The 27,138-nt window shown below is 45.4% G+C and overlaps 1 protein-coding gene across 9 annotated transcripts in view; it reads right to left on the reverse strand.

Annotated features, from left to right (window-relative positions):
• Positions 1-639: 639 nt before the first annotated feature.
• The window catches only part of LOC138759087 (sodium/myo-inositol cotransporter 2-like), a 251,059-nt gene continuing 224,560 nt past the window's right edge, over positions 640-27,138 (reverse strand). For 5 of the 9 annotated variants that reach the window (XM_069928979.1, XM_069928981.1, XM_069928982.1 and 2 more), the window contains 5 exons: positions 23,558-23,661; positions 18,800-18,861; positions 12,824-13,025; positions 7,317-7,476; positions 640-798 (listed from right to left, as the gene is read on the reverse strand). In XM_069928979.1, the coding sequence (XP_069785080.1) occupies positions 755-798; positions 7,317-7,476; positions 12,824-13,025; positions 18,800-18,861; positions 23,558-23,661 (572 nt within the window). In that variant the 3' untranslated portion in view covers positions 640-754. Of the gene's footprint in view, positions 799-7,316; positions 7,477-12,823; positions 13,026-18,799; positions 18,862-23,557; positions 23,662-27,138 lie in introns of those variants that run through there. The other 4 variants (XM_069928978.1, XR_011354632.1, XM_069928984.1 and 1 more) reach the window with 4 other exon arrangements.

A 27,138-nucleotide genomic window follows, 5' to 3' on the forward strand; every position in this document is an offset into this window, starting at 1 on the left:
ATGCTGGAATGGGAGGAAGGGTTATAAAAGTATAATAAAATAAGGATCCAAAACAGAATAGCAAGGAGATAGCTTTAGCAAGTCTTGGGGATTGATTAATGGGTAAAGAACAAAGACATGATATTTCCTGGCTAACAAGTTTGCAGGAAGGCACATAAACTGATAAGAAGTTAGAATCCATGTGGGCAGAATTACCTAATGCTAAACCAATCCAGGAGGCAGAAGAATGTTAGGGGGATGGTATCTCTGTACTGAAATGAAATGTATAAAAGTTGGGTCAGCCTTAGTATCTGTGTGTATTCCCAGGGTAAGGGGAAGCACCCAACTTTGCATTGTTGTAATAGTATAATAAAAGTTCTTTGTTCACAATTTTTGTCTCGAGCAAATTCTGTGAAGGTACTTCTGTTTCTCACAGATAGGATGGGTTTAGAGGGATTTGGGGCAAACGCAGGTAGGTGGGACCAGTGTGGGTGGGATACTTTGGTCAGCGTGGGTAAGTTGAACTGAAGAGCCTGTTTCCACACTGTGTGTGTGATTCCTGTCACTTTAATTTCTTTTCCCATGAGTGTGGAGATGGAAAATGATGAGTGGACCTCAATTCTTACTGTTCGCTTGCCGCTCCAAGAAAGAGAATGTCGATTGTTTCTGGGAGGTTGGTTTATTTAAATTGAAGGAAGAAATGCAGTAGTAAAATATCTCCACAATATTTGACTCTCATCTTTCACATCTGTTTGTGGGTCGACGTGGGAATTCACTAACCACCAAGGAAAAGGTGAAGAGGAGTTGGCCAGACTACTTCTGCAAGTCAAACATAGAGAATTAGTAAGGCTTATGTTGTTAGTCAAACCTCACTCATCACATCCCAAGAGTGGCCATTGTGTGTTTATTCTTGCAAAGTCTACAGTAAATAATCCCTGTGCTCAAAGGTAGAATAGAACATAGAATATTACAGTACCATACAGACTCTTCATCCCAAGATATTATCCTACTCCACAACAATCGAACCCTTCCCTACCCCATACCCATTAATCTACACCCGTGTGCTTTCTGAGGCTTTTTAATGCCCCTATTATACCAGCCCGTACCACTAATAATGCATTGCAGGCCCCAACCCCTCTCTGTGTAAAACACTTACCTCTAACACCTCCCTTGAACTTTCCTCCACTCACCTTAAACAGATGTCGGCTGGTATTTGCCTTGAGAATAAGGTCCTGACTGCCCACTCTGGTTAAATCCCTAATCTTACGCACCTCTACTAAGTCACCTCTCATCCTTCATCACTCCAAAGGGGGAAAAAAAACCCTAGCTCTGACGATGTTTCTTCTTAAGACATGTTCTCCAATTCCAGTAACATGGCCAACCCACTATGTTGTGTCTGTGATTGGCAAACACTATCAAAATACCAAACTTTCAAATTAGTGGATAGGACCAGTAAGATTTAAACCTACTGAAGCAGGGAACATAGAATGCTGCAAACTGTGGTGCAGATCAGGGGAGACGTTCAGGAGGCCATCGGAAGCACTGCTGGAGAAGGCCAAAGCTTGGAAAATGGGCCAGCATTGGGGTTAGATGAGAGTTAATCCCTTCAGACCTCTCTCCTGATGATCCTACTCATAAAAGTAAAGGTATAGAGGGACATCAATAAATCTTTAAATTCCTTATAGAACTCAGGTGGAAACCCATCCTCTCCTGGAGACTTGTTATTCTGCAGTGAATTCAATGCTTTCCCTATCTCCTCTTCCATGATTAGATGATCTAGGCTTTCCTGTTCTTCTGGGCCTAAATTTTGTAACTTCAATTTAGACAGGAACCTGTTAGCTTTATCAAACTCCCCCTGTCAAATCTGATTTATACAGATCCTCAAAGAATTCTCTGAAGATCTCATTAATCTCTTTTGGCTTGTGCAAGATCCTGCCATTACCAGTTTGTATCACATTGATTGTCCTTGAGGCCTGTTCAGCTGCCAAGAGAGGACTTTCTGGGCTATTTCTCATAATTCATACTATTTTTGTTTTGACCGCATTATGGGGTTTACCATATATTTGGAGCGTATTGTATTTCAGTTTTATATTTGTTAGAATCCTGAAATGGTACTCTGAGCCTGAGTTATGGAAGCCCTTTTCTAGATGAGTAATTTCCTGTTCTAATTTGTCCACCTTCCTCATATGTTCCTTTTTTAACTGTTTTGATGATCTCACCTCTCAAATATTCTTTGAGGGTGTCCCACAGGAGCAATTTATCTGGATTAGAGGTACAATTGGTCTTGCAGAACATGTCTTTCTGTGCTCTTACAAAACTTCAGCGTCTTAAGACACCATCTGTATGCTAAATCCTGCTTATCTGGCATTTCTATTGTTATTGTCAGGGGTGAATGATCTGAGAGAAGTCTCACTATGTACTCAGGCTCCATGATTCTACCCTTTACATGGGCTGAAACCAGGTAAAAAAAAATCTATTTTAGAGTAGGAGTCATGTTCTTTTGAGTAGAAGGAGTAATCCCTCTACCTCTGATGTTTCCGCCTCCACACATCTATCTGGTTCAACTACTTCATACAGTCTATGGTAGTCCTCACTGCCTTTATTTTAGTTATTGTCTTTGTTGACATCTATAACAGGATCCAGACAAAAATTAAAACTTCTCCCCCCCGCCCCCAATCAGGATGCTCTCCTTTCCCTCTGCCAATCTTAGGAAAATGTTTTGTATGAACTTTTTGTCATCAAAGTTGAGGGCATATATGTTTACTAAGGTACAGGATTCTGAATATACCTGCAGTGTACCATTACAAATCTTCCTATTCTGTCTGTGATTACACCCTGCACTCTCACTGGAACACTCTTCCCCATGAGGATTACCACCCACTTTGTGTGTGAGCTCAACAAGGAGGATATTACCTGGCCACCCATCCCCTTTTTAGTTTATGGTGTTCTCACTCCATCAAATGCATTGCTTAGAGAAAGGCCAGATCCGCTCCCATTTTTAAAAATGTGCCTAAAACTCATTTCCTCTTCACCGATTCATTCAAACCATTGACATTAAAACAAATGTATTTTATACTCTTAGTCATTGCCCCAAGCATCCCCAGATCTGTGTTTCCCCTGTACCTGTACTCCCCCATGCCAAAAGCTTGGCCAGCCCTATTTTTCACCAACCCTGAGAAAATAGTACAGAAGCAAAGGCCATGAACCCCAAAAGGACAGGTAAAAGAAAAAAAAATAACAAAAAACAGACAAAGATAGCACAAAGCACTACACTTTACCTTTACCTATATATTCCCCTTCTACATCTTCCTCCTTTTAATTCTCCCTCCCACCCCCAACACCACCACCCCCCACCTCTGGTGACTGCACCCTCTGCATCATCACATCCCCCTCCTTTCCACAGTTTGCACCCATCTACTTCCCACACCTCTCCACCCTCACCCCCTAACCCCCCACTCCAACTATTTTCTTTTCCACAAATTCTCAAAATCATTACAAACAGTTGGGTCATTATTTCTAATCTTATATATACTTATTAGTTGCAATATATTCTTGTATACAACAAAAACATTAACATTGTCCATTTGGCACCACCAACATATATACTGCTTCTTAAAAACTGGCAGCTATTTCACAAATTCCCGGGCCACTTTGGCCTCTGACAAGAACTTCGTGGGATTATAATTTTTAGGGTTGCCAGATATCTCAGGACACTTTCATATCCTTTCTGCTTGGCCATTCTTTTTATTGGCTCAAATTCTTTCCTTTGTTTTCGGAGGACCATACTTATGTCTGGGTAAAATAAGATTTTATTTTCCTCCAGCTCCATTGCTCCCACCCCCACCCTGTCACCTTCGCCCTGACTGCTGCTGGCTTCAATATTTTCTTATGATCCTGGTGACTCAAAAGGTTCACCAGCACCAAGCGTGCCCTTTGACGAGGAAGGGAGACTGACGGGCCTTCTCTACCTCCATCGGCTCTCCCAATTTCTCCCTTCCCAAGATCTCAGGCACCCAGTGTTGAAAAAATGTTACTAGGTCCCTCCCTTCTTTACCCTCTGGCAACCCCACAATCTTTACCGTGTTCCAAAGTGTTGACTCTTTGCCAGAGGCATCCCCTTTATGCCTTCCGTACAAAGTGAACTCTTTCTCCAATTTATTTATTCTATCCTCTTTATCTCCAGTTCTTTCTTCTACTTCTGATACCCTTCCTGACAGTCCAGTTGGGGCACTTTCCCATCTGTCCATTTGTTGTACACTCTCCTGTTTCTTTCCTTTATGTCCCTGGCCAGCCTTTCCTCCATTCTGTCAATGGCCTGTAGAATATCTTGCATTGAGGGTTCTGTGCCCCCTCCCCCTTTCCCCGATGCTGACTTGCTCTCACTGTGGATCCCACCTTCCCTTCCATTTTTCCCTGACGACGACTCCATCCTCCTCATCGATTCTAGCCTCGCTGGGATCTCCACTGGAGTCATCTACCAATGTCTCCCACATCCTCCCGCAGATCGCACCCGCCACCCTTCACATTCCACTCCTGAGCGCACTTCACTCATTGTCCTTGGGGGGGGGGGAACATAACACCCCCCAAAGCTCGGATCCCTCTGCAGGCCCTTCATCTCCCAATGACTTTTTGGGGATCACATCACCCTTCTTCCCCAGGTCGGCCTCACCTTCCATTGTCCTTCTGGGTGAGCTTTGGTTCCACTCAATGGGTCGCGCCTCTGCTGATGGGACCTTCAGGGCTGGACTCAGCATTGCCATCCTGGCCTCCACGAGGCTGCACCTCACCCTTACCTTGGTTACTTGGATCACATATCTGTCCTGCTAACCCCAACATACAGACTGCTGGCAAAGCAAATTAGGTCAGTTCCCAGGGCTGGAGGGGAGGGGTGGGTGGTCCACAGCAGTGCTGCAAGATGCTTTGAGACCATGGACTGCAGCTGTTTTAGGGAGGCGGCCACCTACAATGGTCATGTAAACATCGAGGTGTACACGAACTCAGTGACTGGCTACATCAGCAAGTGCATTGAGGGTGTCACCAAGATCAAATGCTTCACAACCAGGGCTTACTAGAGACCATGTTGGATGCAGAGGTCCAGGCCCCTCTCAGAACTCATAATACTGTCTTCAGGACAGGGGATGGGATGGCACTGAGATCAGCTGGAGCTGAACTCCCCTGTGCAATTTGAAAGGCAAAGCGAAGGTACACACAGAAGATCCACAAACAGCTGGATGCCACGAGGCACTTGTGGCAAGGGATCAAGACTATAACGGATCACGTCAACCTTGTGAGTTAAGGACAATGACGCCTCCCTTCTGGACAGACTGAGCACCTTCTATGCACGGTTTGATGAGAAGTCTGGGATGACACCAAAGAAAGCCCCATGTTCCCCTGATGAATGGACCTCCTGCATAGGCAAGGCCAAAGTGAGGAGAACCCTATCCATGGTGAACCACACAAGGCAGGGGGACCAGGCAAAATACCTGGTCGGGCACTGACCAATTGTCAGAGGTCTTCACGGACATCTTCAGTGGTCACTACAGTGGTCGATCACTCCCACAATGTTCAAGACACCACTATCACCCAAAAGGGCAACAATAACAGCCTCAATGACTTTTTATTCCCGTGACACTTATCTCCACCATTATGAAATGCTTTGATCACCTGGTGATGGAATGCATCAAAGCCCACCTCCCAGGGTCGCTGGACCCATTTCACTTCGCCTTTCAAAGAAACTGTTCCACAGACAATACTCTAGCCTTGCCGCTTCTCTTTGTCCTGGCCCACCTGAAGAATGACAGCTCATATGTCAGGCTGCTGTCATTGACTTCAGCTCAGCGTTTAAGATGATCATTCTCCAGAGGCTGGTGGGAAAGCTGTCCACTCAAGTGAACTCCTAGTCTGCAACTAGTTTCTCCGATGCAGAGAAGATCACAAAGGGAGCACCAGATGCAGCAAATTAGTTCTGCGAATACACGTCAAGTTGTTTTACATGAAAGGTCTGTTTGGGGCTCTGGACCATGGTGAGGGAGGAGGTGTGGGTGCATGTGTTGCACCTCCTGTGGGCACAGGGAAAGGTGACAGGAGGGCAATAGGTGGGGAAGGATGAGTGCACCTAGAGAACAACGGAGAAAGCAGCCCCTATGGGTTGGGGTTGGGTGGGGGAGAAGGGAAAATGTATCTGGTGGTGGGATCCTGTGGTAAGTGCCGGAGATTCTGATGGATACTGTGTTGGATGCAGAGGCTGCTGGGGTGATAGGTGAGAATGAGGGAGATTCTATGTTTGTTGTGCCTGGGGGCAGATAAATGGGAAATAGAGGTGATACGAGTGAGGGCTGAATTGATGGTGGTGGAGGGGAGGCCATGTTTGTGGAAGAAGGCAGACATTTTGGAAGATATGGACTGGAAGACCTCATCCTGGGAACAGATGCAGCAGATCTGTGGCCTTCTCTACATCAGAGAGATCAGTCAAAAATTGGGAGTTTGCTTCGCTAAGCACCTCTGCTTCCTCCACTACAAGAGACCCTCTCAGTGGCCAACCATTCCAATTCTGGGTTACACTCCCACACTCACATGTCTGTCCATGGTCTTGTGTACTCTCCCATCCTGACCATCCACAGATTGGAGGAGCAACTCTTTATTTTCCGTCTGGGCTCTCTCCAGCAAGGTGGCATTAACATCGACTTCTGTTTTCTGCGAACCTGTTCGCCTTTTCTTACCCCTCCCCTTTCCAGATTTTCCACTTATCCCCCCTCCCTACCTTATCCACCCACCCCCTCCTACCCCTACTCATTGCTGTCCCCTCCCTCCTTTCTCCACCTCTCACCTCCTACCTTTGCCCCTCTTCCCCCACCCCCCCTTTTGTTCGGACACCTGCCGACATTCTTCCTTCCCCCTTGATGAAGGGCTCTAGCCCGAAATGTCAGTTCTGTATCTTTACCTTTGCTACATAAAGGATCCTATTTGACCTGCTGAGTTTCTCCAGCATTTTGTGTTTTTACTTCAACAGATTTTCGTGAATTACTAAATATTTGTAAATCCTGTCCTTTGAAAGTTCTCCAATAGTTTGTCCTCCATGCCATGAGACCCACTGGTCTACAATTTCGAAGATCTTATCTTTCTTAAACAAGAAGACAACATTTGCCATTGGTCCTCTGGTCCCATTTCTGTCTCAATTGAAATCTGAGCTTTTGGTGCCATGTTCACTACACAGAATCTGAGAGTCCTGTCCTCTGGGCTTTTGCACAACACTGCTCTGTCCAGGGCTCAGTAGGGACACTTGTATTAAAGCAAGATATTTATTCCTAGTTCACATGTGGAGCCAACAGAAACTCTACCTGAGTCCAGGACAACATGCGTAGGTTTCTCATAATGCTGGAGGAACCTACGTGGGGTCAGGAGCTCAGAAGTGTCACACAGATGCTTGATGGTGTTCTCCTTGATGATCAAGTGTCGGACTTCATCGGACACAGAAAGGTTTGGCTTGGTGATGCTCTTCTGTGTGAGAGAGAGCAATTGTTGTTAACTGGATGCTAGTTTTTTATATGAACTTTAATGAACAAAATAAGGAAATTAATGTCTGATTTATTATGTGGATAGAGGCATGAATGGGAATAGAGAGGAGAAGGAATGTTTACACTCAGTCAGAATCTTTGAAATCTCATTCCAGGACAGCTATATGGAGTCAATCTTGGCATTCAGGGCTAGTCCCATCTGCCTGCTTTTGCTCCATCCTTCTCCCCCCATCCCTTCAAAATGACTTTTGAATGACATTATTGAACCCATTTGAATGACCTGCATCCATTCAATATATATATAAGATAGAGATTGACATCTATTTGTACAACCAGGAAGTTGAGAGCTTTGGGAAGATGGTGGGGAAGTGGTGCGGAGGACGAGGTTGGGTCAGCCATGATCTCAGTGATTGGTGGAGAAGACCTGAGGAGCTTCCTGGCCTATCCTATGTTCTGAAGCCTTGTCGGGACATCCAATGTCTTGGACTTTCTTTACCTCCTTAATCTGAACCACCACATCCCCCAATCCCTCTGGGAAATGACTTCACATGTTCCACAGAGTCCTGAAGCTGGTAATTGTTTCTGCAGAGTGATGGTTGCATTCACACTGGCTACCCTGATAAATTAACTTTGTGTCATTGTGTTGACCAGTGAATGCAAAACCTTCTGAATCATTGCAGTCTCAAAACACGGACAACCCTGCACACCACGAATTCAAACTTGTCTGCTTGAGAACTTGGAGACCATTCAATCTGCACCATGATATCCCGGACTTTCTGGCTAAATGAGGTCAGCCCCCAATCTCAGCCAAGGCCATTCCAGGGGGCTGCAAAGCAGCCATCAGACCTTGCAGTATCACTGCCACAAAACACCCACCATGATGTTCTTTATCTTCATTTACAATCATTGTTTTGATTCCCTGCTTCTGAGTTGATATTTATTTCCTGGAGATGTCCAGGTGATATTCTTTACCTCTTCAGACAATTGTTCAAGGTCACGTTGTAATTGTACAAAATGTTGGTGAGGCCCAAATGAAGTGAGCTCCTCGATAAACCTGATCCCCTTCTGGCACCAGATTGTCCAGAGTCATGGATATTAAATTGTTCTCGGTCAAGGGCGTTTTGGGAGATCTCCCCACCTTCCATCCAATACATTGATTTATTCTTTGCTATGTCTGTAGTAAATGGCTTAGTATGGTGTTATCTGTAATCTATGAAACTAATGTAGTGTCCCATTTATAGCTAAACTCTCCTGCCTTCTTCTCACCTATCACATGTAGTCCAATTTGTGCTCACTCTGTCAAAGAGTGAGGTGATAAACTTCTTGAGCAGTTGAAGAATAAATATGATTTGTCTAAACTCTAATGCAACAATTTTCTGCTATCTAAGGAGCAAATTGGGACCATCTATGACCCTGCCAGTGTGTAGTGACATGGAGATTCTAATTCAAAGAATGCGTGTATGTTTATTTCTATGATGTATTTCATATTCCAAAGTGAAGGCCTGAAGCTGGGTTTACACAGGTCAAGGGAAAGGTGAGAGTCGGATTTGGGCACAACAATCCCCAGCGGTGCTGGTCAGATCTGTGTTGGGAGAGCATGAGAGCAGTTAGTAATGTCAGGTATAGGTTGGTGCAATATAATTTTCTGCATCAGCTGTATCTCACACCACAAAAACTACATAAATCTAAGTCCAAAATCTTGGAAATGTGCTTTAGATGTGGAGATTGGATCCTTTATCCATTCAACCTGGCTGTACATGAAGGTGAGATCCTTCTGGGAGGACGTGGGGGATATTCTGAAAAAAATTACAAAGGTAGATTTTCCACAGGATCCAGACTTGTACCTTTTGGGAAACATCATGGATGTAATTTTAAACTGTCCAAGTACCAAATTCAGTTTGTGAAGGTCGCCTTAGCAGTAGCCAGGAAGTGTATCGTGGTCATGTGGAAGTCCGACTCCCAACTAAATATTACTCAATGGAATATGAAAATGCAGAATTGTACTGCCCTGGAGAAAATCACGTGATTAAAATATGACAAATTCGCTAGTTTGGCGACCCTATCTGAAATATATTGGTCTGCAGATATGACCATTCCCCTTTGGAACAAGGGTACAGAAAAAATCTGTCCCAGCAGGTAAACAATTGGGATCAATGAAGTGGGATTTACCCCTTTATTTAAGTGTCTAGATTTTTTCATTTTTTTGCATAAAAGACATTGGTGAGGCCCCATTTGGAAGATAGGGTTCAGTTTGGTCACTGTGCTATGGGGAAGATGTCATCAAAATGGAGAGGGTGCAAAGAAGATTTACTAGGATGTTGCCTGCTATCAGGAGCCTGAGCTACAGCGAGAGATGAACAGGCAAGGGCTTTGTTCCCTGAATGGCAGGTGGATTAAGGTCAAAGGGGAATCGTTGCAAAATAACCAGCAGGCTTTGAGGCAATGGAATTGATTGCACCGGTCTACACTGATCCAGCATGGAGTTGATGGACTGAATGGCCCCCTTTTAATTTAAATTTTTAAAATTTGGACATACCGCAAGATAACAGGGTCTCTGAGCCCATGAGCCTGTATCACCAAATACACGATTTAACCCACCTGGGCGGCATGGTTAGCATAATGGTGTTAAATGCCAGTTTGTACATTCTCCCCATGCTTTTCCTCCATGTGCTGTCGTTTCTTCCCATTCTTCAACACTTCCCTGGGGTTGTAGGTCAAGCACATGTCACTGGGTGGCATGGACTTGTGTCAAAAGGGCTTGTAACAGTGTTGTGTGTTTAAATTTAAAAAAAATTCAATTTAAAATTTAAATGTAAAATCCCGGTAGGTATGTGGAGGATGGGATGAAACTGGAGCACCCTCAGGGAACCCAGGCAGGCACGGGGAGAACCTCCAAACCCTTTACAGACAGCACTGGATTTGAACCCAGATTGCTGGTGCTGGGATAGCATTGTGCTAATGCCCTTGCCATTATGATTCCACTCTAGGCCACTTTCTCCCTCCTCACCTCCTGAGCTGATCCCCTGCTTTCGACTGCTGTAAACAAGACCGATGATGTGACAGTGACATTCATGGCCTGGTTTGGAAATTTGAGCAGAAAACATGCAGAAAGTGGCAAACCTAGTCAAGTTGATCACTGGCAGCAACCTCCCGTCCACTGAAAGCTTCAATGTGAGGTTCAACCTCAAGAAGGCTGCCAACAACATAAAGCACTCCCATCCCCCTGATCACAACCTCTTCTCACTGCTACCTTCGGGTAGAAGGTGCAGAAGCCTGAAGACCAACTCCTCTGGGTTCAAGAAAATATTTTTTCCCCACAGGCTTTGAACATTAATCTCCTGCCCTAACTGTGACAGAATATAGAATGGTTTTTGGGAGATAAATTGGGGAAGGTTTGTTAGTGTAGGTCATATACAAACACTTTAAAACAGATCTTATTTAAAAACTGGAGCTCTGCTCATGCTAGAAATATCGGGGCCTCAGAGCCTTTGCAGAAGCTTTGGAGAGTGCCCAAAAGACTTCACTAATGGATTTTTGTTTACAAAGAGGCAACAGATGAAAGAACTTGTCAGAGCCGCAAATTGTCTGGAGGAGAACTAAGAGGGTCATGTGGTTTTGCAAGCAGAGAGAGTCAAACAGGCTTTTCTCAGAGAGAGAGAGAGAGAGAGAGAGAGAGAGAGAGAAATATCAGTTCTGTACTTTTACAGTCAACAGCAGCAACTGGGACTGGAACAGGACAAGCTGGCAAGCTTGTGGAAAACCTCATTTAGAAGATGGGTTGTAAGTGCTTAGTTCAGCCTGGTCAAAGCCCTTGTGGTTCATGCAAGAGAAGAGAGGGCAAGTTTCTTTGGCAAGACACTGAAGTGGCTGATTAAAAAGGAATCAGTTGTGGGTGTCCAGCGTACAATGAATCTCTCTCTGAAAACTGACAAGAACCTTCCTGAGTGATAACCATTTACCTTTTAAGCACCAAAGCCTGGTGAACTTGATAAATGTTATATTCTGTGCACAGTATAAGAATTGCCTGCACCAGTGAACTTGGAGGTATAAGAAGTAAGATTGAACTGTGAATCAAAGAACTTTTCTGAACTTACACAAACATTACATACACATGCACTTAGAATTAAAAGGGGGTTAAGTTAAGTTAAGTAAGTTAACCATGATAAGTTAAAGTGTGATTCTGTTTTCATGTTTTAAAGATAATTAAAAGCAACTTTTGTTTAAGTAACCATTTGTCATGGTCAATTTCTATTGCTGCTGGGTTTTGGGGTCCTCTGGGCTTGTAACATAACCCAAAACATAAACTTCTGCAAGACCAAGGATCTGCCTGCACAACTCTAGCCACATTTTTTCACATTAATTGCAACTGTGAATATTCATCTATTCTTTTATATTATTTATCTTTTTTTCTCTCGTGTAGTAATTTATATTTATTGTTTATTGGTGTATTTTACATACCTGTGTGACTGCATTAAGCAAGAATTTTAGTGCATTTATATGTTGTACTCATGTATAACAATAACCTACCATCTCATCAACTTTGTGCAGGATCTGATTGGCTGCCAGCTGGAACAGAGCAGAGCTCTTCCACTTCACTGGAGCCATCTCTGGTGGTGCCTCTGAGTTGATGAAGGGCAGAGCCTGTGCCCCTGAGGTGTGGATGCAGAGCCTGCCACTTGAGTAATGGCCAGTGAGGGAGATCACTTTGTTGAGCACCTCAGCCCTCTCCCAGTGGACACCCATTTCAATTCCCCAGCCCATTGCCTTGCTGACATGTCTGTCCATGGTCTCATGCCCTGCCAGACTGAAACCACTCACAAATTGGAGGAACAACACCTCATCTTCTGACTGGGCTCCCTCCAATCGGATGGCATTAACATTGACTTTTCTGGCTTTTGTTAAATTCCCCCCCCCCCACTTCTTCCCCCCTCCCCCCCCCCCCCCCCCCGTCACCTTCCCTCAGCTCTGTTTCTTTCCCTTTTCCTTATCTCCTTTCACACAGACATGATCTTCAAGGAACAAGCAGAATGAGCCTGAAGCAGGAAATGTCAGAAAGTCTCAGAATTCAGGCAGGAATCCAGACCAACAAAGGGTGCTCATTGGATATGATAAGGGGAGAGGTGAGAATTTATCATTTCTCAACTAGTAACTGTGCCCTTCTTCAAGGGCTCGGACCTGAAACGTTACCAATATATCTTTGTCTTTTATGGATGCTGAAAGTCTGGCTGAGTCACTCCAGCATTTCTGTGTGTTTTTACATTGGTCAACGTGGGCCCAGGGAAGGTGGCAGTCTGTGTACTCTCCTGGGACTGACTCAGCATCTGACTGACCTTTGGATTTTGCAGGATAAAGTTGCCAAGCTTCAGCAGGAGAGTGAGGCACTCAGGAACCAGCCTCTCCACTGGCTCCATCTCAGACGTGTCCATTAAGAGGGTGACAGGCATGTTCACTGGTCGCTGCAGCCACTGGCGGAACAGACGGTCTGGGATGTTGTGTGACAGGACTAGGATTTTCATGTCCAACTCAGCCAGCCTAAGGATCAAAGAGGGCAATAAGTTCCAACACCCGAGGGCTGGGAGGAGAGGTAATCCTAGCAAGGTTATACCACAGAGCCAGCGCCACCAGGCAGGAGCTGTGTGCTGCAGCAGGGTTAAAGCCATGGGCTTTATAACTGAGTGTGGGCTTGCAGAAAACAGAGAAAGACTGCGTATAACAGAGAGTGGGGCTGTGTGTGATAGTGTGGGCCTGTGCATAACAGAGTGATCCTGTGTGTTACAGAGTGGGAGTGTGTGATAGTGTGGGCCTGTGTATAACAGAATGGGTCTGTGTGTAACAGAGAATGGGCCTGTGTGTAACAGAGAGTGGATCTGTGTGTAAGAGAGAATAGGCCTGTGAGTAACAGAGAGTGGATATGTGTTACAGAGTGGGCCTGTGCATAACATAGAGTGGGCTTGTGTTACAGAGTGGGTCTGTGTGTAACAGAGTGCGTCTGGGTATAACAGAGAGTGGGCCTGTGTGTTGGTCTGTGTGTAACAGAGTGGGTCTGCGTGTAATAGAAATGGGTCTGTGGTAACAGAGAGTGGGTCTGTCTGTGTGTAATAGAGTGGGTCTGCGTGTAACAGAGAGTGGGTCTGTGTGTAACAGAGAGGTAGTTTTTGTCTATACTGTGTCCTGGGCTATTATGCCCTGGGGATGGCATGTACTGTCCCCTGCAGGGAAGCTGAGTTTGAATAGCAGGGTTCATCGGTGGATGGAAGACAGAGAGGAGTCTCAGCATATAGGGGAGGTGAGACCTGAAGAGGGATATCAGATGGGAACTGAATGTCGCTGAAGAACAATCACAAGATCACAAGATAAAAGAACAGAAGTAGGCCATTCGGCCCATAAAATCTTTTCCACAACTCCACCCTGAACTAAACTGTTCTCACATCTAGTTCCAAGTTCCGCCCGTTTTCCCATATCCCTTGAGACCTCTACATTTCTATCTCATCTCCCATTTCTTTGCCCCTTCTCCTAAACTGTCCAAGTCTCTGCAACCTTTCAATTTCTTCAACACTTCCTGCTCCTCCACATATCTTGGTGTCATCAGCAAACTTCAATCCATAATCTAACTCATCAATGTACATTGTTAAATGAAGTGACCCCAAAACTGACCCCTGTGTACACAACTAGTAACTGGCAAACCACCAGAACAGGATCCCTTTATTCCCACCCTTTGCTTCCTGCCCATCAGCCAATGCTCCGACCAGTCTAATATCTTTCCTGTAATTCCATGGGCTCTCATCTTTTTAAGCAGCCTCTTATGTGGCACCTTATTGAAGGCCTTTTGAAAATCCAAATACACAACATACACAGCCTCTCTCTTGTCCACCCTACTTGAGATTACCTCAAAAAATTCCATTAGGCTGGTCAGCAGGATTATCCCTTCATGAACCCATGCTGGCTTTGATCTATCATGCGATGCACCTTGAGGTATTTCATAACCTCATCCTTGAGGTTTGACTCCAATAACTTTCCAACTGTCGATGCTAGACGAATAGGCCTATAATTTCCTTTTTCTTAAATAATGGAACTACATTTGTGACCTTCCAATCCTCAAGAACCATGCCAGAGCCGATTGATTTCTGGAAAATTCTTTCCAATTCCTGCACAATCTCCAAAGCCACCTCCTTCAGAACCTGTGGGTGTACCTTATCTGGTCCAGGAGACTTGTCTATCTTTGGTCCATTCAGTTGACTAAGCACGATCTCTCTAGTAATCCTGACTGTACTTAATTCTATTCTCTGTGACCTAAGGCTATCAGGTATGTTGCTAATATTTTCCCAGTGAAGACTGACACAAAACATCTATTTAGTTCCTCTGCCATCTCTTTGTTACCCATTATCATTTCCCCAGCATCATTTTCAATTGGTCCTATATCTCTCTTTTATGTTTTATATATTTAAAATAACTCTTTATGTCCTTTTATATGTTATTTGCTAACTTCTTTTCATAATTCATCTTTTCTTTCCTAATGACTTTCTTTGTCTCTTTCTGAAAGTTTTTAAAAGTTTCCCAGCCCTCTGTTTTTCCACTAATTTTTGCTTCCTTGTCTGCCCTCACGTTTGGTTTTATTTTAGCCTTAACCTCCCTTGTCAGCCACATCTGTGCCATTTTTACATTCATAGTTTTCTTTCTCTTTGAATATATCTATCCTCCACTTTCTTTATTTCTTGTTGAAATATCCTCTAATTCTGCTCTGCCATCCCCTCCATCTAAGTTACTTTTCCAGTCAACTTGGGCCAGTTCCTCACTCATTCCTATAATTCCCTTTGTTCCACTGAACTATTGACACACCTGATATCAGCTTTTCCTTTCAGATGAAACTGAACTGTATTATATTATGATCACTGCTCCCCAAGGATTCCATTACCTTTACTTCCTTAATCACCTCCAGTTCATTACACATCAGCCAATCCAAACCTGTCAATCTCCTGGTGGAGATTAACAAAGTTAATCAGAGAATGACTTTTACAGTCATACAGTCATAAAGTTTGCACTTTATCAACAAAGTGTTCCAAAAAGCCATTCTGTAGGCATTCTATAAACACTCTCTCTCCTGAGATCCAGTACCCTCCTGACTTTCCCCAATCGCCTTTCATGTTAAAATTCCCCATAACTATTTTGTCATTTTCCTTCTGACAAAATTTTTCTATTTTCAGCTATAACTCATAGTCCACCTCCCAGCTGCTGTTTAGGGGACTGAAAATAACTGCCAATAGGGTCCTTTTACCATTCCCATTTCTTAACAACCCATAAAAATTCTACCTCTTCTGACCCTATGTCCTTTCTTTCTAGTGATTTATATCATTGCTTCCCATCCGGGCCCCGCCACCCCCTTTTCCTACCTGCTTATCTTTCCCATACACCGGACATTCAGCTCCAAATCACAATCATTTTTTTTGAATATTTTATTTTTGATTTTCCAAAGACTCGCAAATCCAATAAACAAAATATTACATTCTCTTTCCACCTAAAATGATTTACAGAGTCCTTGATTTCCCCTCCTTACACCTTCCTCTTCCTATTCCTTGAATTATACAAATATCAAAATATAAAAATACAAAAACTGCCTAAATACCAACAAAGACAATGATCCTCCTCAAAGCGAGAGGACCTCGGATGTTAAATAAAAACAGGTGATACAGGGGAAAAAACGCCACATTTCCCATTTCATACTCTCAATCATTTACCTGCTGGGATGGATCACTTCTTTCTCTTATTTAGGGGTGGGGGGAGGAGCAACAGGGGAAGGGGGAGGGGGAGAGGGTGTGAATTATATCTTTGCCCCTATGTGCCTCAGATTCAGTTGCCACATTTTAATAATTGTGTCTATCTCTTTCGTAAATTGTAGGTGATTTTCTCTGGGGGAATATATAATTGTGCGATATTTAGGTGGGAGTCGGACTTTCACGTAACCGCTATACACATCATGGTTACTGACAAGGCAACCTTCACAAACTGAATTTGGTGTTTGGACCATCTAAACTGTACTTCCCCAATGTCCCCGAGAAGGTACAACTCTGGATCCTTGTAATTTTTTCAGAGGGTCCCTCCAGCTCTTCCCAGAAAGATCTCACCCTTGTGCACAGCCAGGTGACATGGACAAAGGTTCCCTCACACCGCACCTAAACCACATTTTTGAAATTTGTGACTTTGACTTGTGTAATTTTATTGGTGTGAGGTATAACTGATGGAAGAAATTGTATTGCACCAGCAGGTGTCTGGCATTAACAATTCCTGTCAGGAATTCCCAGCACTGGGAGGGTCCATCAATGGGACGGATGCATCACTGGGCCAGGTCCATCACTGAGATGGGTCTTATCACTAGGGGCTGGATCCATCACAGGGATGGGCCCATCACTGAGGGAACGTCAATCACTGGCGGAAGCATCCATCAATGGGGAGAGGGTATGTCACTGGGGGAGGATATATCGCTGGGGGGAGGTCCATCACTGGGATGGCTCCATCACTGGGGTTGACCCTGGAGGGAGTGTACCCCACACCCTGATCTCAGTGAACAAGTTCTGCTAGTGGATGGGAGTGTCGGTGAAGGGGATCTTATGGGGTCTTTGTTCCTGAAAAAAGTGGAGGGCTCTGACAGGGACTGTGGTGGAGATGAGGGGGACTTGAGCAGGCAATTGGAAGCCTGGCTGTAGGAGGGCAGGGACTGGATAAAAGATGAGGTTGATGGGGTAAGTATGAGGAGGATCTGAGAGCAGGTGTCTAACCTCCGTGGGTTTGATGCCAAGGCTGGGTTTGGGTGGAGAGAGTGCTGAGCTGTGTGTTCAGGTGGGGTGAGGTTAGAGTGAGCAAGTCATGTTGACAATTGGAAAGGAAGAGGACAAGAGAGGCCAACCGCTGGGTGTGGTGCCCAGATGAGGGGAATTCTGGAGACAGGAAATGGAATCTTCAGCGGGGGTGAGGACCCCCTTACCATAGAGACAGAGGCAGCGGAAAAAAGTCCTCAGCATCATCTACTTGGGGGCAGCAGGGTGAAGGTGTGCCCTCTGCTGAGGACTGGTTAGCTAAGCACTAGACAGGGCTAAATGGGGGAAATGTCGACAGGCAGGGGTTTTAACTTGGGAAAGGTGTTGGGAAGGGAGAGCTCATGGGAGGTATTGGAGTGGATGGGGGTAGAGAATTGGGAGAGTGGAGGGCTCCTTAGGATGGTGGGGTGTCATGGATCTGGGGCAGTGTGGGAGAGAGAAGAGTATTGGTGGGAATGTGGAACAGCTATGATTTGTTGTCTTAAAGATCCTGATATCCCACTCTAAGTTTCATTATCTGTCATAAACATTGATTCGAGTTAAAGCAGGAAAGTCTGCTATGTCCCTGTGATTGTAGTGCACGCATCTCCTCCATTTCCTGCACATCTGCCATCATCCCTTCCGTGGTTAGATGTAACAAGGACAGGATTCCTCCTTTCCCCTCTCACGTTCTGCCAGGACTGCTCCATATGGGACCCCTCATCCACTCATCCCTTCCACTATTCATGCCCTTGGCATCTACACTTGTGACCACAAGAATATAACACGCACCCACACCCCCCCTCCCTCATCATCATTGACTCCCCAAACAGTCCTTCCAAGTGAAGCAACATTCACTTCTGAATCTACGGTGGGGTGGGGGGGGGGGTCACCTCCTGCATCAAATGCTCTCGTCTACATGGAAGAGAGTGGAAGCAGACTGGGGAACCATCTTGTTGAGTACCTTCGTTCAGTCTGCAACAATAACAGGGGCTTCCTGGTAGCCAACCATTCTACCCCCCATTCCCACACCAACATTTTTCCCAGGGCCTCATGCACTGCCAAATTGAGGCTACCTACACATCTGAGGCATACTCTATCTGGGCATTCTCCAAACAGATGGCATTAACCCCAGCCTCAAGTTTCCATTAAATCCAGACTCTCTCTCTCTAACTCCTTTCTTCCAGCTCCCCATCCCTTTCTCCTCCATTCAGAGAGCTGGTCCCCTCCCCTGATCTCCTAACCTTTTTTGTTTTCGACCCTCCCACCCATATCCGCCTATGACCTTGTAGTCTGTCCTACTCCCCCCCCCCCACCTTTTTATCCTGCCGCCTGCCCACTTTTTGGTCATACCTTGACAAAGGGCTCAAGCCTGAAATGCTGCTTCCTATGAATTCTGCTCGGCCTGCTGAGTTTCTCCAGCACTTTTGTGCATAAATATTTAGCAACTGAAGATTAATTAAAGGTTAATCTCTCCATTCAAGATCGCACACAGAGATGGAGACAAGGAATGCTCACCTTTCCTCAGCCAGTGGGTTAGCAAGATGGTGGATCACAGCATAAAGTAAATCAATAGAAGACTGGAAGGAAGAGAGAAGAGCAGATATCAGAACTGTGACCGTCCACACAGGATCGAGAGTGGTTGGAGCTGCACACACCCAGGCAAGTGGAGAGTGTCCATCACACCAATGACATTGGCTGGGGCCTTGGTGAATAACTTCCTGTAGGACACCAAGTTTCCAACCTGCTCAGGTCTGGGGGACACGGGTAAGTGCAGACCTCTAGGGATGTTGACGGCAGAGGAGTCAGTGGTGGTAATGTGTAAGATATTCACCTCCTATATTGGAGGTGGTCATTGACAAACATCTTGTCAGCCCCTGCCTGGGTATTGTCTGCGTCTGGCTGTGTTCAGGGGCTACCTCACCTGGTGAGGAGCTGTACATAGGATTGAACCTTGGATAATCATCGGGAATATCCCCACTTCTGTCCTTGCTTGGAGGTTTCCTGGGCTTTGAAGATCTGCCTGAGTGATGCCGGGATGCTGCGGGGGCGGTTGACTCTATTGACACCTCCTACCACTGGAATCCCTTTCCCTTTGATGCCCATAGAGTCATTTGTTGATGTTGTTCTCAGATCTCCCGGGAAGTCAGCTCTTGGGTCCATGAGCCTTGAGCCTTATGGAAGCAGGACATCAGGAAGCAGGTTTTGGTCAATGAGAGATTCATCAGTGATGTTTGAACAATTGGATTGGATTTGATGTGATTGTTGTGAATTGGGGAATTTTTCGCACTGCCGGATTAGATCCTGAGAGAGTTTGTGATTGTTGAGACAATGAGATCACCTCCAGTTCTTTGAACTTCCACTGAATGCAGTCTCAGTTGAATCAAGCTCTATTCAGTGAACTGGTCAGCAATGGATCTGGTCATGTGAGTCTTCAATGCAGTCAGAGGGTGGTGTTATACTGACTGCTTCTCATGAATGGAGTTGCTTGCTATTGATTATGGCTGTACCCGAATGGTATAACAGATGGAGATGTTTTCCCACTGGCCAGTTTAGTGGTGGCTAAGGGTCTATTAATAAAAGCGCTAATGCCTCAGCATGGATTTCAAAGGACCTCGACCTTCAAATATAGAATGGTCGTGAATGACAGTTAAACTATAAACAGGTTAATGCAACTGCATGCTTATGCCCTGCCACGTATCTCGGACATAGTAAACCAGATCTTACAATAGGAAGCAACTCCATAAATGAGAAGCAGTCGGTATAACACCATTACGTCATCACAACATGGAAACAGGCCCTTTAGTTCAACTGGCCATGCTAATCCACACTGAGCTGCTCCCCTTTTCATGTGTTTGCCCCATTTCCTTCCAAATCTTTCCTTCTCATGTACTTAACGCGTTTTAAACATTACAAATATCCCTATTGCTACCAATTCCTCCAGCAGCTCATTCCACACACCTGTCACCTTCGAATGAAGGAGATGCCCCTCAGGTCTCTTTTAAATCAAACCTCTCACTTTAAACAATGCTGTAGAGCTTCAGAAACCAATCCTAGGAGAAATGTGGTGACCACCCAGCTTCCCCATGCCCCTGAAACGAAACAAAATGTTCCTCCTCCAGTGCCCAGATCTAGTCTGTCCACAATGCTAGTCAGCCCCCACCCACACATACACACCCTCCCACAGCGAACACCCCCTCCCATACATACAAACCCTCCCACATGTACACCCTCACCCACAACACACACCCCCACTCACATATACGCCCCCTCCCACACATACATTCCCTCCCACATGTACATCTCCACCCACAGATACACACCTTCCCACACATACACCCTCACTCACAGGTACACCCCCTCACACACATACATCCCCACCCACACATACACTCCTCCCACATGTACACCCATCCCACACGTACACCCCCTCCCACACGTACACCCCCTCCCACATATACACTACCTCCCACACATACACCCATCCACATGTACATCCCCTCCCACACATACACACCTCCCACTCATACAGACCCTCCCACACGTACACCACCTCCCAGACGCACAGACCCTCCCAAACGTACACCCCCTACCACATGAACATCCCCACCCATACGTACACCCCCTCCCACATGTACACCCCCTCCCACACATACACCCCCACCCACGCACACAACCCCTCCCACACCTACACCCCCTCCCACACGTACTTCCCCTCCCACATGTACACCCCCTCCCACATATACACCCCTCTCACATGTACATTCCCTCCCATACATACACCCCCTCCTGCACGTACACCCACTCCCACACGTACATACCCTTCCACATGTACACCCCCCTCCCATACGTAGACTCCCTCTAACACATACACCTCTCCCCACACATAAACACCCCCACCCCCAAACATGTACAGCAGTCCCCCACCTCCCACATGGAAAAACAGGAAGGACTCATTAGAATTATATGGTAGACAGGAAAGAATTTCAGGGAGTGAGAAGAACTTTAGGGCATGTGAAGGGGGCATGAGAAGGGGGCATAAGAAGGCCTTGGCCAATAGGATTCAGGAAATCCCTAAGCCTTTCTATGCGCATGTGAAGAACAGAGGGATGATGAGAGAGAGTGGGGCCACTTCTGGATAAAGGAGGCAACATATGCCTAGAGATGGAGGAGGTTGGAGAGGTCTGAAATGGACACAGCTTCTGTATTCACTGGTGAAAGGGCTTTGAACAAGGTGAGGTTAGAAGAGTACAAGTTTATGCACTGAACCATGTGGAGATTAAGAAAGGAAGTGGTGGAGCTTCTTAAAAACATTAGCATAGAAAAGTATGTATGGGAAACGAGGGGAGAGATTCCTGGGTTGTTGGTGATGAACTTTGCAGCCTCCATGGCCACAGGTGAGGTGCCAGAGGATTAGAGAATAGAAAATATGGTTACCTTTTTAAAAGAAAAGGAAAAATGAAAAATCCAGGGAATTATAAATCAATGAGTCTTGTCAGTGGAGGGCAAACTATTGGAGAGGATTCTTAAGGACAGGGTTTTTGAGCATTTAGAGAAGTGCAGTCTTTGTGAGCCTGATGGTGTTTTTTGAGGAAGTAGCAACAGAAGTTGGTGAAGGAAGGGCGGTAAATGTGATATAAATAGGTATTATAAGGCATTTGACAAGGTCCCCTATCAGAATCATGTTCAGAAAGTCATGAAGATGGGATCCACTTGGCTGTGTGGATACAGAATTAGCCTGCCTGTAGAAAGCAGAGAGGAGTAGTGGATGGGAAGTGTTCTGCCTGGTCAGAAGTCAGTGATAAGTGGAGTTCTGCAGGGATTTCTTCTGGGACCCTTGCTCTTTGTGATTGCATCAGTGCATTTCAAGATGACATGAAGGTTGGAGATGTTGTGGATAGTGTTAAAGGCTGTCATAGATTACAACAGGATATGGACAGGATCCAGAGATGGGCGGAAAGTGGCAAATGAAGTTTAATCGGATAAGTGTGAGGTGATGCATTTTTGTAGGCCAAACCAGAAGGTTGAGTACAGGGTTAATGGTTGGATACTTAACAGTGTGGGACATCAGGGTCCAAATCCATAGATCTCTTAAGGTCGCAGAGGTTTGATAGGACAGTTAAGAAGGCCCATGGTATGTGGGCTTCATTAATTTGGGGATGGAGTTCAGGAGTCATGAGGTTGCAGCTTATAAATCTCTGGTGAGACATCTCCTAGAATATTGTTCTGGTCTCCTCATTACAGGAGGGATGTGGAAGCTATGGAGAGGGTGAAGAAGAGATTTACTAGGATGTTGCCTGGATTGAAAAATAAGTCTTATGAGGCAAAGTTAGCAGAGATGGGATATTTCTTATTAGAGTGAAGATGAATGAGAGGAGGCTTAAAAGAGGATTACAAGATTTTGAGAGGCACCTCATAATCAGCACTTTTTTCCAGAGTGGGAATTGCAAACACCAGAGGATATCAGTACAAAGTGAAGGGAGGGAAGTTTAGTGGAGACATCAGGGGTGTTTTTTATACATAGAGAGTTGTGTGTACCTGAATGGATTGACAGGGGTGGTGGTGGAGGCTGGAACAATAGGGGCATTTACGAGATTCTTAGACAAATGGATGAAATAAAAATAGGTTATGAGGTAGGTAAGGCTTATTTATTTTTGGTAGGTACTGTATATATGGGTCGGCACAACATCGTGGGCTGAAGGGCCTGTACTGTGCTGTGCTTTATGTTCAATGGCTTCATCATCGACTTCTCCAATATCTGGTAACTTCTCCCCTTCCCCCTCTTGTTTAACAACTATCCACTCCTTGCTTTGCCTGATCCCTCTGGCCCCATTTCTCCTTCTCCATCCCCTCCCTCACCTTCTCATCCAGCCCATCACCCTCCTCCAGCTCCTGCTTTCTTCCTTCCTTCCATCATCTCTTTTTGTCTCCTGTCAGGACATTGGTCCCATTTCTTTGACCCTTCCCCCACTCTACTTTTCCCCCCTCCCATCAGCTGTCAGCTCATGCTTCTCTCCTGCCCCCACTCTTTCTATTGGACTTCTGCCCTCTGTCTTCCCAGTTCTACTGATTGACAGTTTTCTTTCACAGATGTTGCTTGACCCTCCTACACTCTTGTGTTTCTCCAGTTTCCCAGCATCTGTATTCACCTTGTTAGCCTCCATAGGACAGTTCTTCCAGGTTCGCCACAACTTCCCAGTGGTTTTCAAGGAACTTTCTGCAGACTGCCCCGTGGGGCGAGATGCCATATCTGATAGTGTTGCACAGTGCACTCACCTCAAGTAGGTGGATGTAATGGTTCGAGTACATTAGCAGCAGGCCCATGACTGGCATTTCCTGGTACTGGGTATGTAACTTGTGGAACAACGCCTCATAGTATTCTGCAGAACAACACCAAAGTGACTCAGGTTAGAAACCCAAAGCACTTCAGGATCTTCCCCTACCTACATCTCCCATGGTGTTCTGTGATCCCTCTCCCCTTCCTGAAAATATTCTAAAATAGGCCCAACCCTGCACTCTACTCACCATGATGTTGCTGAGTGTGCACGCAGATCAACGGGCTGAATGGCCTGCTCCTGCTCGTAGCTGGTATATCCTTTGGCTACTTCCTTCACCTGGCCTGGTGTGGGTTGGAGTGGATGAAAGGACATTGGCAGGGTCCCCTTTACTTCATCCCACCCTACATCACCCCATTCACTAACCGGTCCCTGCCCATCATCCTTCCCTAAATGTCTATCACTTCTTGGCTCTCCAGGTTAATGTCCGTCCCCACCTTTCCACCCAACTGAGCAGCCACCCATGTTTGACTGTAAGTGACAGGAGTATAATTAGGCCATTCAGCCCAAGTCAGCTCCACTGTTCAAATCATGGCTGATGTATTCTTCCTCTCAACCCCATTCTCCTGCCTTCTCCCCATAACCATTGACGCCCTTACTAATCAGAAACCTATAACCCTCTGCTTTAAATCTAACCATGACTTGGCCTCCACAGCCATCTGCGACAACAAATTCCACAGATTCACCACCCTCTGGCTGAAACTTCTCATCTCTGTTCTAAAGGGATGTCGTTTTATTCTGAGGCTGTGTTCACTGGTTCCAGACTCTCCCTCTATTGGAAGCATCTTCTCCATGTCCACTCAATCTAGCCCTGTCAATATTTGGTCGACTTCACTGAGATCCCCTTCATCCTCCATTCTCCAGTGAGAACAGCTCAGACCCATCAGACGTTCCTCATACGTTAATCCCTTCCTACCTTCCTCCAGCCCAGAACGCTCTTCACTCTCAACCACATTGCCATTTCCACGGGCATCACCGGTGGAGTGGGAGGTGGGGGGTGAGGGGTGAGAGAGGTGTGACCACATGGTGACACTATCAGAGGGGCTAATAACAAAATGACTGTCGATAAAATTTTTATGCTGTGTTTCAGCAGAAGTGTATTATTTTTTATAAAAATATCCCTGTAGTTAGGTATAAAAACAAAAACATTTTTCGCAAGCCCAATTTACATGATCCATACACCTACAAGGTGTATGCTCCATGCTAATGTACTTTTTAAGCGTTCTAATGTGCTCTGGTCAGAGCCGTCATTATTACCTAATTACAACGACACTTCGAATCACGTTTTGTCTGCGTGTGCCATCAGCACATACTGTTGTTTTCGTTGGTGCTGGTGTTTTTATACTCACTGCTTTTGTCAAATTTTATGGTGTTTTAGCTACAATATTGCAGTCATTAGTTTATGTAAACCAAAATCAATAATTATTTTGTGAATGAAGTAGCAATTAAAGGAAAAGAATGAGAAAAATCAAAAAATTTTCAGCTCAGTTACTAAAAATGTTGTAACTAATAATATTGTAATTCATTGTTGGAAGATTTTACAAAACAATGTTTTAGTATTATATAATCTAAGAAATATTACATTTAAGCAATTTATAACTATATTTATCACATATTCTAGATTTTTACAACTAAAGATATATATATTTTTCTAATATTGCTAATTTGTCTTTTTTTTATTTAAAGGTGAAATTTTAATTTTGCTAGTTGTTTCTTTCTTCTTTGGCTTGGCTTCGCAGACAAAGATTTATGGAGGGGGTAAAAGTCCACGTCAGCTGCAGGCTCGTTTGTGGCTGACAAGTCCGATGCGGGACAGGCAGACACGGTTGCAGCGGCTGCAGGGGAAAATTGGTTGGTTGGGGTTGGGTGTTGGGTTTTTCCTCCTTTGCCTTTTGTCAGTGAGGTGGGCTCTGCGGTCTTCTTCAAAGGAGGTTGCTGCCCGCCAAACTGTGAGGCGCCAAGATGCACGGTTTGAGGCGATATCAGCCCACTGGCGGTGGTCAATGTGGCAGGCACCAAGAGATTTCTTTAGGCAGTCCTTGTACCTTTTCTTTGGTGCACCTCTGTCACGGTGGCCAGCTCGCCATATAACACAATCTTGGGAAGGCGATGGTCCTCCATTCTGGAGACGTGACCCATCCAGCGCAGTTGGATCTTCAGCAGCGTGGACTCGATGCTGTCGACCTCTGGCATCCCGAGTACTTCGACGTTAAGGATGAAAGCGCTCCAATGGATGTTGAGGATGGAGCGGAGACAACGCTGGTGGAAGCGTTCTAGGAGCCGTAGGTGATGCCGTAGAGGACCCATGATTCGGAGCCGAACAGGAGTGTGGGTATGACAACGGCTCTGTATACGCTTATCTTTGTGAGGTTTTTCAGTTGGTTGTTTTTCCAGACTCTTTTGTGTAGTCTTCCAAAGGCACTATTTGCCTTGGCGAGTCTGTTGTCTATCTCATTGTCAATCCTCGCATCTGATGAAATGGTGCAGCCGAGATAGGTAAACTGGTTGACCGTTTTGAGTTTTGTGTGCCCGATGGAGATGTGGGGGGGCTGGTAGTCATGGTGGGGAGCTGGCTGATGGAGGACCTCAGTTTTCTTCAGGCTGACTTCCAGGCCAAACATTTTGGCAGTTTCCGCAAAGCAGGACGTCAAGCGTTGAAGAGCTGGCTCTGAATGGGCAACTAAAGCGGCATCATCTGCAAAGAGTAGTTCACGGACAAGTTTCTCTTGTGTCTTGGTGTGAGCTTGCATGCGCCTCAGATTGAAGAGACTGCCATCCGTGCGGTACCGGATGTAAACAGCGTCTTCATTGTTGGGGTCTTTCATGGCTTGGTTCAGCATCATGCTGAAGAAGATTGAAAAGAGGGTTGGTGCGAGAACACAGCCTTGCTTCACGTCATTGTTAATGGAGAAGGGTTCAGAGAGCTCATTGCTGTATCTGACCCGACCTTGTTGGTTTTCGTGCAGTTGGATAATCATGTTGAGGAACTTTGGGGGCATCCGATGCGCTCTAGTATTTGCCAAAGCCCTTTCCTGCTCACGGTGTCGAAGGCTTTGGTGAGGTCAACAAAGGTGATGTAGAGTCCTTTGTTTTGTTCTCTGCACTTTTCTTGGAGCTGTCTGAGGGCAAAGACCATGTCAGTAGTTCCTCTGTTTGCGCGAAAGCCGCACTGTGATTCTGGGAGAATATTCTCGGCGACACTAGGTATTATTCTATTTAGTAGAATCCTAGCGAAGATTTTGCCTGCAATGGAGAGCAACGTGATTCCCCTGTAGTTGTTTAATCTCACAACAATTACCGTTACATTCAGTGATTAACGAGAATTATGATTTACAAGTCACATTAGTACAATAAGCATTACTAAGGATTCTGTATGGTCTGGTATGAGAGGAAATCCATGGTGGTGGAGTGGGGGGGGGGGGGTGGTGGAGGGTGACAACATGAGTTACCGCTCTGGGTGACACCAACCCTAGTGATGCCACTGACCATTTTGTGTTTCATCTGCTAACTTCATCCTGCTTT

This window comes from Narcine bancroftii, chromosome 3 (assembly GCF_036971445.1).
Source record: "Narcine bancroftii isolate sNarBan1 chromosome 3, sNarBan1.hap1, whole genome shotgun sequence".
Lineage (NCBI taxonomy): Eukaryota > Metazoa > Chordata > Chondrichthyes > Torpediniformes > Narcinidae > Narcine > Narcine bancroftii.